This window comes from Gorilla gorilla, chromosome 7 (genome assembly GCF_029281585.2).
Source record: "Gorilla gorilla gorilla isolate KB3781 chromosome 7, NHGRI_mGorGor1-v2.1_pri, whole genome shotgun sequence".
NCBI classification, from domain to species: domain Eukaryota; kingdom Metazoa; phylum Chordata; class Mammalia; order Primates; family Hominidae; genus Gorilla; species Gorilla gorilla.
The window spans coordinates 115493840-115509266 of NC_073231.2; the positions used below are offsets into that span (position 1 = coordinate 115493840).

The 15427-nt window shown below is 39.2% G+C and overlaps 1 protein-coding gene across 4 annotated transcripts in view; it reads right to left on the bottom strand.

Annotated features, from left to right (window-relative positions):
- SYBU (syntabulin) overlaps window positions 1–14638 on the bottom strand; it is a 117233-nt gene extending 102595 nt beyond the window's left edge. For 2 of the 4 annotated variants that reach the window (XM_055347984.2, XM_055347985.2), the window contains exon 1: window positions 14222–14638. Coding sequence is in view for 2 of the 4 variants with exons in the window: in XM_055347988.2 (XP_055203963.1) it covers window positions 14222–14246 (25 nt within the window). In the remaining 2 variants the exon portion in view is untranslated. The remainder of the gene's footprint in view (window positions 1–14221) is intronic. The other 2 variants (XM_055347988.2, XM_055347987.2) reach the window with 1 other exon arrangement.
- Between the last annotated feature and the right edge of the window lie 789 nt (window positions 14639–15427).

Consider the following 15427-nt stretch of genomic DNA (forward strand, 5'->3'; position numbering starts at 1 on the left):
GTCATTTACAAAACTGAAAAAAAATGTAAGATACTCTAAAAGTAATACATACAAGTTAACCCCTGGTACCGTTTCAATTAAAAAATATGAACACACACAAATAATTTGAAATGCATTCTGCGGTATATTTGCCAATGACCAAAATAAGGACATATTTTAGTTATTTCTTTTCTTTAACAATTAGACAAATTAATAAACTTCACATTTTCTGCATGACTTTTTAATGACTTTGAATTTCTTTAATTATTTGAAGTAAATTGCAAAAAAATACACCTCATGTTCCAGGCAAAGGTTTGAATTAATCCTCTTTGAAAAACAACAGATGAACCATCATAATATATGGGAAATAATAGTTTTTCTCTACTCATTGCCTTAAGGTTAACCTGAGACACTTTAATGTTAAAATTAATAAGCTGAGGAAGGAAGGTGAAAACTAACATATTAAATACCCACTGTATGTGAGGCACTGTGCTAGACTTTTATCATGCATTTTATCTTCAATTCTTTCAGCAACCCTATAAATGCAGTATTCTAGTCACTTTTTCTACCTGAGCAAACTGGCTGGAGTGAGTGTTTTCCAAACTTCAGACTAAGATGGGTCTCAGACACAGAAATGTGATAAACATTGCTGAATAACTCAAACACAACTTTATTACATTTAGATATGGAAAAGTAAGTCCGGGAGCAGTGGCTCACACCTGTAATCCCAGCACTTTGGCAGGGCGAGGCGGGTGGATCACCTGAGGTCAGGAGTTTGAGACCAGGCTTACCAACACGGAAAAACCCCATCTCTACTAAAAAAACAAAATTAGCCAGGTGTGGTGGTGCATGCCTGTAATCCCAGCTATTTGGGAGGCTGAGGCAGGAGAATCACTTGAACCCAGGAGGCGGGGGTCGCGGTGAGCTGAGATCGCGCCATTGCACTCCAGCCTGCGCAAGAAGAGCGAAACTCCACCTCAAAAAAAAAAAAAAAGGAAAAGGAAAAGTAACATTTAAAGTAAAAAGAGTAAAAGTAAACTTTAAAAGTCACACTCTTTTAAAGTTTACTTTTCCAGAGTTGACCTCAAGTATATTAGCATTTAGATAAAGCATCACATTTGCACCCGTATGAATTTTATGTCATGTCCCATAACTTAAGATTATTAGGTTAAGCTTGAGACTCCAGTTCTCACTTTGTCTTGTAAGTAGATAAATAATGTACTACTTGATATTGCTGTCCGGGGGTGGGGTGGAAGAGCAGTTTCAAATAACTTCTTTTTTTTTTTTTTTTTGAGACAGAGTCTTGCTCTGTAGCCCAAGCTGGAATGCAGTGGTGTGATCTCTGCTCACTGCAACCTTCGCCTCCAGAGATCAAGCATTTCTCCTGACTCAGCTTCCCGAGTAGCTGGGACTACAGGTATGTGCCACCATGCCCAGCTAATTTTTGTATTTTTAGTAGAGACAGGGTTTCACCATGTTGGCCAGGATGGTCTCGATCTCCTGACATCATGATCCACCCGCCTCGGCCTCCCAAAGTGCTGGGATTATAGGCGTGAGCTAGCGTGCCCAGCTTCAAATAACTTTTAAAATCATGCAGGAAGACAATTCTTACTAAGGCAGAGGTTCTCAACCTTGATAAATCTTAGAATTACAAGAAGACCTTTAAAAAATACTGATGCATGGAGCCCACCATGTGATTCTGTCAGAGGCGTTTGAACTAGAGCAACTCCATTTTGAACAGGGGCTGGGTAAAATAAGGCTGAGACCTATTGGGCTCTATTCCCAGGAGGTTAGACATTCTAAGTGACAGGATGGAGGTTGGCACAAGGTACAGGTCAAAAAGACCTTGCTGATAAAACAGGATGCGGTAAAGAAGCTGGCCTAAACCCACCAAAACCAAGATGGCCATGAAAGTGACTTCTGGTCATCCTTACTGCTCATTATATGCTAATTATGATTCATTAGCATGCTAAAAGACACTCCTACCAGCACCATGACAGTTTATAAATGCCATGGCAATATAAGGAAATCAACCTACATGGTCTAAAAAGAGGGAGGAACCCTAAATTCCAGGAATTGCCCATCCCTTTCCCAGAAAACTCATGAATAATCTACCCCTTGTTTAGCGTGTAATCAAGAAATAGCCATAAAAATAGCCAACGAGTAGCTCATGTTGCTGCTCTGCCTATGGAGTAGCCATTCCTTTGTTTCTTTACTTGTCTAATAAACTTGCTTTCATTTTACTCTATGAATTTGCCTTGAATTCTTTCTTGTGCAAGATCCAAGAACTCTCCCTTGGGGTCTGGATCGGGACCCCTTTCTGGTAACATCTTCCAATGTGCAGTTAAGGTTGGAAAACATTGCTCTTAGTTTGTCCGCACAATAATGGCACTATTCTTATGTAATTGCTTTGCTATTACACCTAAGTGACCTCAAACAAGGTGAGGTTTGGGACATCAGGTAGGTGTGAGGAATTAAGGACAGCACAAGTAAGACAGCTCTCTATGTTATTAGGAACGAGATGACTCTGACAGTAACAATAATTACCACTATTTCAGGATAGATTTCTGAATGCCTGCAAAAATATTATAAGTCTTGCTAGAGATAAAACTGCCTTTAGAGCACTGGCCAACAACCTTTCCCCTCTTGCTGAGGTGGGAGTTTAACTGGTACCCACTTAATGCCAAATGGTATTGGAGCCAATAAGAAAAATAGCTGTATTTAAATCCAGTTTCACCTGCAAGAGTCTCCAAGTTTTAAACTAAACCATTACCTTCATGGTAGCTGTTTTTGAAAATGTACACACTTGATAGTTTAGCAATAAATAATACAACACATTTACTTAAGAGCAGATATGGCACTTCAACCCTAACCTGTGAAAGCTCCCAACCAGGAGAACACGTATAAACTCTCATATACTACAGACATATTCAATTTGTACAACTACAAAACAACTAGCATATCACATTCAAATTAATTCAATTTAAAATGTTTCTAGATCAAGAGCATTAATTTTCACTTACATTCTAGAGCAAAGCCTGCAGTACAAAATTATTATATAATCTGGGATAAACTCTAAATAGAAACTAATTTAAACTCCTTCGCTCAACTACTGTCAACCTGCCAAGTGTAGGAATGGCAGCATGCTACTATAGTTAGCAGATCTCTCCTGGTCAATCGGATCAGAGAGACTCAGAGTGAAGAACCGAAAGAAATTAGTTTTGTACAGTTTGATAAAAGGAAAACAGCTTTAAATGACAAATTAGGAACAATTTTATAATACATGATTTACAATTTCTTTGCAGGAAATTGTAAAGTCAGACTGTACAAATTCTTTGCTATTTAAATGCTCACTTGAAAATTTCTTTGCAGGAAAATTTCTTTGCAGGAAATTGTACAGTCAGACTGTACAAATTCTTTGCTATTTAAATGTTCCCTTGAAAACTTAAATTTTCTCCCGATCATTTCTAACTCCAAAACTAGGCTTATTTGGAATATCAGCAACGTTTTATGAAATGTGATTTAGTTAACCACATCTTCCTTAATATTTTTACAACAAATCTTTGACAAGAATATAACCCCTTAGCAAAACAAATATACCTCCCTTACCACAGCAAGCAAACTTACCTCTTGGGAAGAAGTGATCAAAAATTACTGGCTCAGCCAAATAGAAAGAACATATAAAGCTTCAGTTCTGGAGTCAAGGACTGGTGACTTGTTTAAATAAGCTCAAGAGTCAAATGGCTGTGCCTTCTCTTTAAAGGGAAACCAGAAAACTCTGCACTAATGTGTACTGCTTCCGGGCACCTCCCTTTGTTCTAAGTAGAATGCTAATGCTAAAATTGCAGTTTGCATTCCTGCTTACTCAGGGAACACTGACGCAGCCTGACAAAGCTTCCAGCTTAAATATCCTGATGGGGGGAAGAAAAGTCCCAGAAGATGGTATTTCCCTTGTGCACTAGTAAAACGAGCAACACGATGAATGTGTAAATTTGAACAGCTGGAAGTTTGTGGTCACATTAATGTTAACCTGATCTCATTTGTAACATATATTAGAGACACTGAGAAAAGAAATGTTTCACTTCTTATGAATGTCCATTAAGGAAGTCAAGAGTGTGTGTCTGAATGTTTTCACCTCTTCTCCTTGGCATGCAAAATTTTCATTAACGTACATAAAAGCAGTTAGTATAAAAGGAGAAAGAAATTCCTTAGGGCAGTGAAATATAGATTAAGCTTAGTATAATGGGATGAAAAATAATGTGAAAAAGTTAAGTCTACAAAGAGTAAAAGAAAACCTAGCAGTGCAATTTATTCATGTGTTAACATGATATATTTTAAAGTATAGGAAAAATTTAATTTCAAATTATGTTTAATATTGTTTTTCATTGTACAGAGGGAATGTAAAGCAGGGATTGCTATGTAATGTCAAATTTTTAAGAAGAAATTTAAGATGTGTTATGTGCTATCTCATCCCTTCTCCTAGGGTCTTTATAAATGATGAAGTTTCTTTTCTTCTTTTTATATACAATAATTGGATAACAGCATATGTAATTCAATAACTGGGAAAAAAATATTCTGGAGCAAACGATCACACATTTAATTTACAAGCCTCTAGATATTTACTGATATATACAGGACTGGAAAGCATATCAATAATATGTCAGTCACTTCATGATATGGTTTGGGTGTGTCCCTACCCAAATCTCATCTTGAATTGTAGTTCCCATAAACTGCACGTGTCATGGGAGGGGCCTGGTGGGAGGTAATTGAATCATGGTGTCTGTTACCTCCATGCTGTTCTTGTGAATGTGAGTGAGTTCTCATGAGATCTGATGTTTTATAAGGGGTTTCTCCCCTTTTTGCTTGGCACTTCTTACTGCTGCTATGTGAAGAAGGACATGTTTACTTCCCCTTCCATCATGATTGTAAGTTTCCTGAGGTTTCCCAAGCCATCCAAAACTGTGAGTCAATTAAACCTCTTTCCTTTATAAATTACCTAGTGTCAGATATGTCTTTATTAGCAGCATGAGAATAGACTAATACAGTAAATTGGTACCTGGAGTGGGGTGCTGCTATGAGGATACCTGAAAATGTGAAAACAACTTTGGAAATTGGTAGCAGGCAGAGGTGAAAACAGTTTGGAGGGCTCAGAAGAAGACAGGAAAATGTGGAAAAGTTTGGAACTTTCTAGAGACTTGGAGGGCTCAGAAGACAGGAAGATGTGGGAAAGTTTGCAACTTCCTAGAGACTTGTTGAATGGCTTTGGCCAAAATGCTGATAGTGATATAGACAATTAAGTGCAGGCTGAGGTGGTTTCAGATGGAGATGAGGAACTTGTTGGGGCCTAGAGTAAAGGTCACTCTTGCTATGTTTTAGCAAAGAGACTGGTGGGATTTTCTCCCTGCCCTAGAGATCTGTGAAACTTCAAACTTGAGAGTGATGATTTAGGGTATCTGGTGGAAGAAATTTCTAAGTGGCAAAGCATTCAAGGGGAAGCAGAGCATAAAAGCTTTGAACATTTGCAGCCTAATGATGCAATAGAAAAGAAAAACCCATTTTCTGGGGAGATATTCAAGCCAGCTGCAGAAATTTGCACAAGTAACAAGGAGCCCAGTGTTAATCACCAAGGGATTATGGGGAAAATGTCTCCAGGGCATATCAGAGATCTTTGCAGCAGTCCCTCCCATCACAGACCCAGAGGCCTAGTAGGAAAAAAAGGTTTCGTGGGCCAGGCCCAGGGCTCCCCTGCTGTGTTCAGCCTCAGGACATGGCACCCTGCATCCCAGCTGTTCTAAGCCATGGCTAAAAGGGGCTAAGGTACAGCTCTGGGCATGACTTCAGAAGGTGCAAGCCCCAAGCCTTGGCACTTTCCATGTGGTGTTGAGCCTGTGGGTGCCCAGAAGTCAAGAACTGAGGTTTGGGAACCTCCACATAGATTTCAGAGGATGTATGGAATCATCTGGATGTACAGGGAGTTTGCTGCTGGGGCAGAACATTCATGGAAAACCTCTGTTAGGGCAGTGTTGAAGAGAAATGTGGGGTTGGGGGCACTGCCTAGTAGAGCTGTGAGAAGAGGGCCACTGTCCTCCAGATCACAGAATGGTAGATCCACTGACAGCTTGTACTGTGTGCCTGGAAAAGCCACAGACAACACCAGCCTGTGAAAGCAGCCAGGAGTTGGGCTGTCTCATGCAAAGCCACAGGGGCAGAGCTGACCAAGGTCATGGGAGCCCACCTCTTGCATCAACATGACCTGGATGTGAGACATGAAGTCCAAAGAGAGCATTTTGGAACTTTAAGGTTTAATGACTGCCATATTGGATTTTGAACTTGGATGGGACTTGTAACCCCTTTGTTTTGGCCAATTTCTCCCATTTGTAATGGGTCTATTTGTCCAATGCCTGTACCCCCATTGTATCTGGGAAGTAACTTACTTGCTTTTAATTTTGCAGGCTCATAGGCAGAAGGGACTTGCTTTGTTTCAGATGAGACTTTGGACTTGGACTTTTGGGTTAATGCTGGAATGAGTTAAGACTTTGGGGGACTGTTGGAAAGGCATGATTGTGTTTTGAAATATGAGGACATCAGATTCGGGAGGGGCCAGGGGCAGAATGATAGGGTTTGGTTCTGTGTCTGTCGCTCAAATCCTAGCTTAAATTGTAGTTCCCATAATCTCGACGTGTCATGGGAGTTACCTGGTAGGAGGTAATTGAATCGTGGGGGCAGTTACCTCCATACTGTTCTCATGATAGTGAGTGTGTTCTCACAAGATCTGATGGTTTTATAAGGAGCTTTCCCCCTTTTTCTTTGCACTTCTCCTTACTGCCACCATGTGAAGAAGGATGTGTTTGCCTTCTCTTCCACTATGATTATAAGTTTCCCGATGCCTCCCCAGCCATGCGGAACTGTGAGTCAATTAAACCTCTTTCCTTTATAAATTACCCAGTCTCAGATATGTCTTTATTACTAGTGTGAGAACAAACTAATACACTTCACCTAATGCATAACTTTATTATTATTTCAGCAAGGAAAATCAGATTGTCTTTGGTGTTTTCCAATAAGGAAAATAAGTGTTTAGGTATTGCCAGTATGTGGAATGTTTTCAGAACTATTGGGCTTAGTTAACTTTCATTTTTAAGTTTCTAGCTGGATGTCCAGATGCAAATTTAAGAATGATAAGAATTTTATGTGATTAACACAGCTAAGCTACTAAATCTGTTCTTTTTGTACTTCTTTATGAAAAGTGATCATAAGTGAGTGAAGTTCAGGATGATTGATAAGTTTTCTGGACAAACTTCAGTGATGATTAGTGGTGAGAGCTGAATAATAGATGCTGGATTTAAAAGTTTTGGTTTAAAAATGTGGCATAAACATAAGAAATATCAGACTGGGAAATACTGTGAGGAAATTATATAATGGGCTTATTAAACATCTGTACATAAGTTTAATATAATTGTATAAACATTATCAATCTGGCTCAGGGTGTTTGATATTGGTCTTGTTGGAAACTGAAAAATAAGCCTGTGTCTGGAACATTGTTTCAAAAGTCTTTGGCTGAACCTCATGCCACAGCTACTTCACTTCAAAAAGAAGTAGGAGAGAACATTCTAGTTGTCAGAGAATAATCACTGGAGTCCCCACAAAACCTTTCCAACTTAGGGTAGAGGGTAGAGAGGACTATCTATTCTTTTCCCACTCTGTCATTTTTCTTCCTCTTCTTTCTACATAAACCCAAAGGATGGCTCTGGCTCTTGGATTTTATGCTTTTCCCCATGAATAAAGTTTCCTTTTGCCTGCTATGAAGAGGGAGGAAAGTGACTTCTCTACTGTTAATTAGAAAAGCAAGGTTGCCTAGGTAACAGATCTTCCATAAACAGATCAAGAGAAAGATTTCTAAAGAGCTAGAATTCACATGATGTCATGAAAATTACAAAAGCTCTTTAATGCTGAAGGATAGTTTGGGGGTTTGGCATAGTAATAGTTAAAAACTCAGAATTAGACAGGCTGAGTTTTATTCTGAATTTCTAATTACCGACTGGGTTACTTAAGACAGTCTCTTAACTTTCCTCATTTGTAAAGAGGAAATTGTAATAACTGTAGTGAGCAATAAGTGAAGTGACATGTGTAAAACACTTAAAAAATACCTAACATTTAATATACATGAAAACATGTTAGACTTATTTTTGCTTTTCATAAGTTAATGCGTGGAGGAAAACAGATAAATGTATATCAATTTCTGTAACATAATAATTAGACAATGCAGACCCCTTCTTAAGTGAGTAGCTGTAAATCAACATCATCTGATTTGTGCCACCAATTCTAGCTCTTTTTGCACTTATTCATTCACTAACCTTCTATGGCATTTAACAAATACTTTTTGTGCACTCACTATGAGTTAGGAACTGTGTTACATACTTGAGATAAAGCTATAAAAAATCAAACAGGTCTGGTCCCTCAATGACCTTAAATTCTAGTAATATACACTGCTTTGTGTTGTTGTTATTTTATTTTTTATGCAAATGCAGTAATTATTATATTTAAGGTTTCTCAGGGGCAAGGGCCATATATAAAAATTCTTCATAATCCTCACAATTATATGCATTAAGTATTTCTTGACAATTTGTTATGGATAATAAGTATTCTACAAACATATAAATAGTAATAGAAATAATGGCTCATTATTTGAGGAGGCATAATTTTTATTTAAAATTATATGAAAAATGTCCAAAGTATCTATTGTAACAAAAGTCAGAGAGAAAGCAATACTATGGGACTAAAAAATTACGAAATGAAGAGTTTTTAGAAAAGAAATAGAAATTGACAACCTTTAAATATTATTAACTTAATGAATCAAGAAATTGTAGGAGTAAAGTGATAAAAATTTCCAAGCTGTACTTCAAATAGGTTAAAAACAAATATTTGTCAATTCGTCCTACAAGCACATCACTCAAATATACAAGCTAGTAATGTCTGCAAATTCTATTTCCATGCTGATTATAAAACTGAAGAATACATAATTTTTAAAGTCAATATTTGTATTCTTGTAAGTCATTAACTGGAAGAAATGCCTTTTTTTTTTTTTCTTTCTGTACCTAATTCTGTAGTGAGGTCACTGAGGAAGAGCCCGTTTCAGCACCATGGACAAAGCACTCCCCGACAGCCTTACTCTTGGGAGCGACAGGAAATGTTCCCCTTTGATTAAAATTTAAAAACAACTTTATTATAGCCACCTTCCATTTTAATATGTTTTAAGAACCAAATGGATACTAAAGAATGTTCATATAGATAATATAAAGTTTACGCTTTCAAACCCCTTCTCTCTTGTGGAAAAACATAATGGCCCTTTAAAAGACACGCATCAATGTGATGAATACATTTAAGTGTCATTAGGTTTAATGGCTCCTACTCACTTAGACTATCATTCCATACCATTTAACGTTAATTTGGTGTGTATTAATGGTGCAAAAATTGATGAAATTATGAACTGAGTTTCCCCAGGCACAGGTTAAAATCAAGAAAGAAGGAAGAGAACGGGTTAATATTACCTTCCGCCCATTCTTCATTCATACTACAAAAGACATCAGTTCTGCCCTTGGGAAGAAAATTCTCACAGTTAGTAAGTTGAACCTAAATTGATTTTTAAGGTTTTAAGTCAGAAAACTGTCTTTAGTTGGGTCACCAAAGGTTCACAGTTTTCTTTAGGGAATAAGAAAATATGTACTCTTCTGAGATTAAATTCATATTTCATTCCTTATTTTCAGAGAAATAGATAATTTCTTACTTCTTTCTCTTTCTGTATTCAACTTGCATATCTTTACTTAGAAGGTCATTTGGAATATTCTTATTTTGTAATCTCTCTCACATCCCACCATTTTCAGATAAAATAATGATGTTTGGTTAATTTAAAAGCTGAATTAAATATTATGATAATAAATACCACTACTATTAATGCAAAAAACTGAAAAATCTAAGGTTCTGGTCCCAAGAACATTTGATACAGTAAAACTTCAGTTCACAGTTTCAAGAAGACTGGACTCTAATTTTGAACTATGGCTTACCATAAGAAATAGAAAAATATTCACTTTATATTTTAAGTAAGAAGCAAAAGAAAAGTATAAATTCACTACTTGTTACAGTTCATTTAATACTGATGAAAAACTAAGAGAACACATAACTTTCTAGTGACCCGTTTGCTTCTCTGTCAAGTAAAAATTATTTCCAAACTAAAAAGGAAAAAATAAAACTTGGCAAAAGAGAATAAAGCTCAGGTCAAGTCATGTCACTAGCTTCTCTTAAGACGTTTAACAAGTTATGAACTGGGCTTTACAATCTCATCTCATACAAATAGAATTATGGCACCACTGTTAATGTCTATGAAGAACCCTGAGCATGGGATTCCAAGATATTAGAAATATAGAAGCCAAGCATATAGTTCTGATTTTCAAAAGCCAGAGAGAAGGGAAAGCCTGTAAAACACTGATTGATGAGGCTGAAATGAAATATTGGGCAATATTTTGGCACAAGTTAATAAAATGTTGGTTTCTGGGTGCTTAGAAAAGAAAAAAGTGAGAGAGATCATCCTGGGCTTCTAAGAATTACTTGGACCAAGTCTAGATTTTTTTCTCTTATTACAGATAGTGTTAGAACTGGCAAAGCATATGGACTTTGATGAGGCATCTGGCAAAATGTCACATGGTATTATTATAGATAATTTTTGGTTGGGTGACAGTAGAGATACAGTAGAGGTAATTAGGTGAGTTCACATCTACTCTCAATATAAGGATAAATGGATCTTCCCAATAATTAAATGGACTGCTCTAACAATAGAAGTACTCATTCTAACCACATTTTGACAATTCACAAGACCATATAGGAAAAATAATCTAGAGGTACATTTTTAATTTAATATTTTCTCTACTTACTCTGTATAGCTAGGCTTCTCCTCATCATCAGGTCCTGGAGCACCTCCCAAGGTTGTGTCATTGTACAGTGTTTCCTCATACATTAGGTGGTACACAGATAATTTTAGGTGGTTCATGGATGTCTTTTATAAAGCTATAATATATATTTATTTGTACATATTAGGAGAAATGTAACTAACAGATGAAACATTATTTCATAGGTGGGCATTATTCCTTTGATAAAGTCTGAGTAAAAAAAGTGTTAATTTAAGTAAGAATAAGTAAATAGTATGATTCATATTCAGAGATGATAAAAATTGTGAAGTATACTAGAAAAACTGAAATTCTGGAAAGTTCTGAAGTACTGGAAATACAAAACATTTCTTTTGTCAGAAGTGTGTATACAGGAACCTTTCTTTCCTTTGCCAGTACCTGCTGTCAGTCTACAAGACCACAGAAGCTTTAGTCCCTGTTTTCTTTGGGGATACATTTAGGTATTCGGGGACTTCTGCCATTGGTGGCCAACCCCAAAGAAAAAACACCCTGATGTTGGTGAGGGTGGCTCTGAACATCCATAAAAGACTTTTCAGATATTTCAAATAACTTAATTTACTTTCCTAATTTCTTTCAGTGAGGTATCTTTATGAACATCAGTTTTGTTCTTTTTTTTTCTATCCTATCCCCTCTATCATGTCTGCTTGGTGATATCTCTGGGTTCTGTCACCTGAACCACAGAAAACATCCTGCTAAGAAGAAGGATGCAGACTCAAAACCTCAGTATTTTTCCACAGATAAAAATGAGAGAAGAAAATAAAAACACCAGCTGTTATTTTCACACAAGTACTATTTAAATAAAACACTTTCTCTTTGTTTTCCAAAATTTTAAATAAACAGAAATTGACTAAAATGAAATTAATACCTATTGCTAAGATGCTATTTGATACTCCAGCATGATTAGTTACATCTTAACGGTGTGTATGGTCTTTTAAATATCAATAAAGTTATATGCAGGTGTTAGTTTGTACCACAACTATTTTAAGTATGTATTACATACTTAAAATAGAATATATAGTAAAATGAAATATTTTGTATACATTCAGATTTAGAAAAATGGCCAATGTTGGAATTTGATGTACTTACAAAATGACTGTAAAAAAAGTTTCTTTATTTTGAAATTATTATAGACTCACAGGAAGTTGTAAAGATAGTACAGAGAGATCCCATGTACCTTCACCCAGTCTTCCCCAAAGGTTATATCATATAACTACAGTATCATATCAAAGCCAGGAAATTGACATTGGTGCAATGCCTGTTTACAGCTGTATGATTTTTAAAAATTTTCTTTAATTAATTAATTAATTAATTTTTGAGACAAGGTTTTGATCTGTCACCCAGGCTGGAGTGCAGTGGTGCTATCACAGCTCCCTGCACCCTGGGCTCAAGCAATCCTCCTGCCTCAGCCTCCTCAGTAGCTGGAACTACAGGCACCTACTGCCATGTCCACCTATTTTTTTTATATTTGGTATTTTTAGTGGAGATGGGGTCCCACCATGTTGCCCAGGCTGGTCTCAAACTACTGGACTCAAGCAACCCATCCTTCTCAGGCTCCCAAAGTGCTGGGATTACAGGCGTGAGCCACCATGCCAGGCCTGTCATTTTATCTTATATGTAGATTCGTGTAACCACAATAATCAAGATACATATCTATGCCATCCTCACAAAGATCTCCTTCATGCTACACTTTTAGTGTCACATTCTTCTCACCCTCATCCCATCTCCAAACCTTGTCAACTACTAGTTTGTAGTATTACTCTTTTGTGCTTATCTTTTACCTACTGTTACTACAATATGAAAAAAAAAAACCCAAAAAAACACATGACAATTAGAGACAGCTGGTTCTAAGTGTGCCACTGGCTAAATTACTCACTTACTTTCTGCAAGCCTCAGTAGATCATCTGTAAAAATAAAGTTTTGGACCCATTTTTTGTTTTTTTGTTCAGTGCATCAGCGTTTATGAATGCATACAATTACTTAGTTTCAATTATGATATCACCTTAAAGACTATTAAGTACAAATCAAGTGAATAAAATATTATTTAAATATGTACAGATCATTATGAATTGAACAGCGTACTTTAAATATATTCTGCATTAAAATAGTACTATTGTAAAATAAATTAAGCAATCAAAATCTGCACTATGATAATGTATTGCTGCTTTAAAATCTGAAGCATATAAAAAAAATGATTTCACCTGGGCTCATCTCTCAGCGACAGGTGCTACTGCTCTCCAATTGTACAAGTGGAGAAAACTTGGCATAGAGAATACCTGACTCCTTTTGCCCCAAGGGCGCCCTATGGGGAGGAAAAGGCAAACATTCCTAACATGTGCCTACTGAAGAATCTGATCTGGCAGAAACTTTAAGTTGAAGATTCTGATCTGTAGGGTTCAAATGTGGCCCTTTTCTGAGAAGAGATATCCAGATGTTACAGCTGCCCTTTGCTTCTGCTGCACAGGCTCTGGGGTCAGGGCCAGAGGACGCAAGAGGAACCTAGCAGTGGAGTCTTCTGTTTTCCTTGATAGCACTACCTGCTGGACACTGGGGAAGATAAAAGCAACGATTTTCCCCAGTAGCTTCTTTCATTTAAAAAGCTTTCAGAATCTCTTTCCACATACTAAATTAAGCCTACAGATATCTTTTACTGTACAATTTACCTCTATTTTAAATCCAAACCTGTTGATACCACCCACCATGAGGAGGTTTTGAGCTCATCAACGTAGCCCTTCAACAGCACATTAATGGAAAATGGCTCATCCTTTCTTACCTGGAATAGTCTGTACGAAAGTCTCTCCAGGAAGCAGAAACTTGAAAACTGTCCTCTGGGGACTTGGGACTGTCTCCCTCTTTGGAGAGCTCAATGGAGGCTTCCTGGAGAACACCTATTCTTAATGAACCTTCCTTATCAAAAGCCACCATTTCCAAACCCACTCCTGAGAACAACCAGTAAAGGGAGATTCAAAACCCACGGCCTATACATTAGCCTGGCTAATCTTGCTCGTTGTAACAAGGAGTCCAGCCCGACCGTCTCAACAACCAATCAAACCAATCAAACAGGAGGGCCTTTCCCTTGGCCTCCATGTGCTGAGAGTGCCCTTGATTCCCCATTTTCCACTACCTTCTTCTGTGCATCGCCGAGCACCCTGGATACCTCCCGCATTGGAAAGGGTGGTCCGGGGGTCCGGAGCGCCCCATCACTGCCCTCATTGGACCGAAGACCATCAGTTGCCCTCCCGTGCCCGCGGGCACTGACAGCAGAGACCGCATAGGCGCCCCGGTCTTACCCTTTCTCGCCCAGAAGGGCCCCATCGTGCTGTCCAGGAGGAGGCACCTACGTGCGCCCGGGAGACCGGGCCCCGGCTGGGCCGGGTGCCGGTGCGGACCGGACCCCGCGTCGCTGCTGGTTTGCGCTCAGGCCCGGGGAGCCGGGCCCGGCCCGCTCCGCCCGCCTTAGCCCGGCTCGGACACGTGGTGCCGCGGAATCCCTTGCGCTCCGGTGCCCTCGGCCCCTCGGCCTCTGCAGCCAGCCCGGCGGCTGCTGGGGCTGAGGACAAAATGGAGAGAAGGGCGGGGGACCAAAGGGCAGGCACCGCTGGGTGGGGCGCAGCGGCGTGAGCACGCTGAGGGCCGCGCGCCGGGGGCGCCAGGATTCTGCTCCCTGGGCTCCCTGCCTGAAGGACCGGTTCCTGTTGCCAGGGCCCTGGCAGATTATGCTGCAGGATCTGTTTCCTGAAGAAGCCGCTCTCAGCGTGGGTGGCGCGCTGCAGAGACTCTGGGCTCCTGCCAGATGAGGGAGCCCAGGCGGAGGCCAGGAGGGCTTGCGTTGCACAATCTGGAGAGGATCCCCGGGGGCGGCTGAGGGCCTGGGACCCCAGTCTCCCTCGAGGTCTTCACTCACCCCTCTGCTAAGGAGCACCCTTGTCCTCACGCTGGAGAAGAAGAGCCCTGAACACTGACTTCAGCGTGAACCTAAGGTGCCCTTTAGGACAGTCTCCCTGGGAAAATTTATCTCGCGACCACAGCCTGCCTGTCTGGGGACAGCTAAGGAGGCGCGGCTCAAAACTAGGGGGCGAAGACTTACATGCAGCTTCAAGCTCTTTCTAACTTCACCAGTGACCTTGGGTGCCTCATCTGAACAGTGTGTCTCTAAGTTTCCTGATCTTTGATCTGGGGATAAATGTGGCTGTTCACATTCTAGTTCTCAAACTTCACCAGTGACCTTGGGTGCCTCATCTGAACAGTGTGTCTCTAAGTTTCCTGATCTTTGATCTGGGGATAAATGTGGCTGTTCACTTTCTAGTTCTCAGGAGATAACAGCAATTGGGTTTAACAAAAATACTCCAGACTTCTTTAATAGCAAGTGCAATAGAGATATAATTTGTTTTGACTTTAGGTAGGGCTGACGGGAACCCCAGACTGGAAAGGATACTGTGTTCCAATTTCTTAGTCCAAATGCACACTTAATAATCAATCCCACTACCTGCTTTTCT